Here is a 2,799-nt window from a genome sequence, read left to right on the forward strand (position 1 = left end):
CAGGTGGATTTCTGAGTTCGAGGCCGACCTGGTCTACAGAGTGAGTTCTAGGACAGCCAGGGTTACACAGAGAAACCCTGTATCAAAAAACCAAAAAACCAAAAAAAAAAAAAAAAAAGATGGCTGTCCAGATTGTTCAGCTAGCAGGTAGCTGCACAGTAGCATACAGGCAGCAGGTAGGAACATACTCTTTCAATACAGACAATAACATCCTTTACTCAAAGCCTGGATAGAAACTTACACCTTATACTCTTTGATTCTTTGATGACACAGTAGAGAATCTTTTACATGTGTTTTCCAGAATTGAACATTGCCATCTTAAACATTTTCTTATTTCAGAGAGGCAAACAAGCATTACCACTTTACTTTGCATTTCTCCTCTTTCCCCAGACGGGGGGGGGGGGGGGGCTGAGCTTGTTGCTAAATGGCTGCATCTCTTTTACATGCTGGCTGCCTCCACCTTGCTCAGCCTCCGCCTTCCCAGGACCCAGGGGACTATCCTGGCTGGTCTCTTACCTTAGCTTGGAGCAAGGCTCCTGCTTCTGCTCGGTTCTTTTCCACATCTCTCTCCCACTGAATGCGGATCGTCTCAAGGACATCATCCAGACCAGTGCCCATGGGGACCTCTGTTTGCTCCAGCTCAGACCCTGCCAGCTGTTTGTACAGAACCTTCACATCCTGAAAACAACAGTGGACACCTTAGGCAGGCTCCAGGGAGGAAAGACGGGCTGGCTCTGTGGGCATTGCTTGGCCAGCCTGTCTGTCTGTCTATCTATCTATCTATCTTGCACCAGGCATGGGCACCACAAAGACTGGCAAAGTCCCAGATCTTCTAGGTATAGGCATCATTTTTCTTTTCCCAAGGATGCATTTCTTAGATCCTCCCAAGCCCATGCCCAAGGTAAAACTAAAAACATAATCAAAAGTATATAGTATAGTAACTTATAGCAAGCATCTATAGAAAATGGAAGTTAGGCATAACATCAGGATATACTAAAGGAGATTAAAATCTGTTCTAGAGTCTAAGGGGTTGCTGCTGGAGCTTGCTGCTCAGGAACTGAGCCAGGAACAGGAAGGAGCAGGTTTCCAGCCGTTGGTCAGCTTCAGGTTTGGGCACAGGAGGAACTCCACAATGTGAACATGGACAGTGAGCTGTGACTGTCAGCTTGAAGCACCCTCAACCATGAATCAGAGTGATGTGTGTGTGTGTGGTGGCTTCCTGCAGGTGACGTGACCACATCCCCTGCTAGAGGTGCCCTTTGGTCTTGTCAAAGATACAACCTTCTTTTGTTGACAAGTGTGTAGGAACCACTAGTGCATTTACCTTTAGAATTATTCAGTTGATCTTGTTCATGCAGTGTTGAAAAAAATCTGAAATAGAACACTTTAGGGAGGTGCTCCCTCCAGTTTCAACTATTTCTAACAGTCACATCTGCTTACAACCGTTGCTTCCCCTTATCAACCTTCCTGGGCCTCGAAGACATTTGAATTTGAGACTTTGGGGGGCTGGGGATACTGTGGCACATGACAAAGACTTTAATGTCTTTTACTAGCGTTTTCTCTGTAGGCCTGGGCGAGCCAGAGTGAAGCGGCCCTAAGACCTGTGTTAGAAGGTTACTGCCTCCCAGGGGAGTGCTTCGCTTTGGGGGTGGGGGCAGGCAGCACCCCCAACCCCACCTACCTCTTCATAGCTTCTTGACAGAAAGCCCAGTTCCTCTTTCAGGCTTTCTATTTGATGCTCCAGGTCCGTCTTTGTCAAATTAGCTTCATCGATGACTTTGTACAGGGAACTAACTTCTTCTTCCACTGCCTTCCTGAATGGCTGCTCGTTTTCATATCTGCAGACAAAGGGACTTAATCAGCGCAGCTGGGGTAGCGTGCCCAAAGGGGAAAACAAACCAGATTGTTAGATATTACCCAAAGGCCCACATGTAATAGGCAGCGAATGCTGAAAGCCAATGTTCCAGTAGCTTTGGGGACCCTGTTACTGCTATTGCTGCAGAAAAATTAACAGGAAAACACCAGCAGTCAGCGAATGGGAACACAGCTTTGGGAGGCCTTTGGAGCCTGACTGTCTAGGGAGTCCTCCTTATCATCCAAGGATCTTCTGCTGACATTGAAGACCTGCGGGGTATCCAGAAATGGGCAATATGCTGTAATTCTAGACAGTGGGTACACACTCAAGTGGGTAGGGTAAAGGAGAAACCAGGGCAAGAAGTGGGCACAGAGAGAGGTAGAGATGAACTCTACCAGAGCACATACTTCACTTTACTTACAGGGGGCACTGCTGCCCAGCTCCGTCCATATCTATTGTGTAGAGAGGTGCTTCCGGCTTGGCCCAGCTCTCTTGAGGAAAGGGGATTGGGGGGGGGGAGGCAGGGCCGTAGGAAGCGTGGATTTATCTATCATACAACCAAACAGACAAAACTACAAAAGGCAAACAGCTTTTTAAATAGTGAATCTGTGTTTGGACACACATACCGAAACTGGGGTTTCAGCCGTTAGCCCTTCTCTCTAACTACCACCTGGCATCTTTGCTAATTTCTCCTGGTTCTGCTCTCCTCATTCCATGGCTGCACCGTTCAACCAATGTTCCCATCTCCCCTCCATGTGTCCATAGGAAGACAAAACCCACATCTCTATTCCAGGCAGCCTTCAGGTTTTACAGGTGTTACGTCTTCACTTAAAAATCTGTGTGTAGCCGGGCGTGGTGGCGCACACCTTTAATCCCAGCACTTGGGAGGCAGAGGCAGGCGGATTTCTGAGTTCGAGGCCAGCCTGGTCTACAGAGTGAGTTCC

At 47.9% G+C, this 2,799-nt stretch overlaps 1 protein-coding gene across 2 annotated transcripts in view; it reads right to left on the reverse strand.

The window, feature by feature from the left end:
- Positions 1-2,799, reverse strand: part of Bfsp2 (beaded filament structural protein 2) — a 53,267-nt gene that overhangs the window by 23,998 nt on the left and 26,470 nt on the right. The window contains exons 3-4 of one of the 2 annotated variants that reach the window (XM_021207758.1): positions 1,682-1,838; positions 517-678 (exon numbers count right to left, since the gene is read on the reverse strand). In XM_021207758.1, coding sequence (XP_021063417.1) covers positions 517-678; positions 1,682-1,838 — 319 coding nt within the window. Of the gene's footprint in view, positions 1-516; positions 679-942; positions 1,060-1,681; positions 1,839-2,799 lie in introns of those variants that run through there. The other variant, XM_029543614.1, reaches the window with a different exon arrangement.

This window comes from Mus pahari, chromosome 10 (genome assembly GCF_900095145.1).
Source record: "Mus pahari chromosome 10, PAHARI_EIJ_v1.1, whole genome shotgun sequence".
In the NCBI taxonomy this organism is placed as follows: domain Eukaryota; kingdom Metazoa; phylum Chordata; class Mammalia; order Rodentia; family Muridae; genus Mus; species Mus pahari.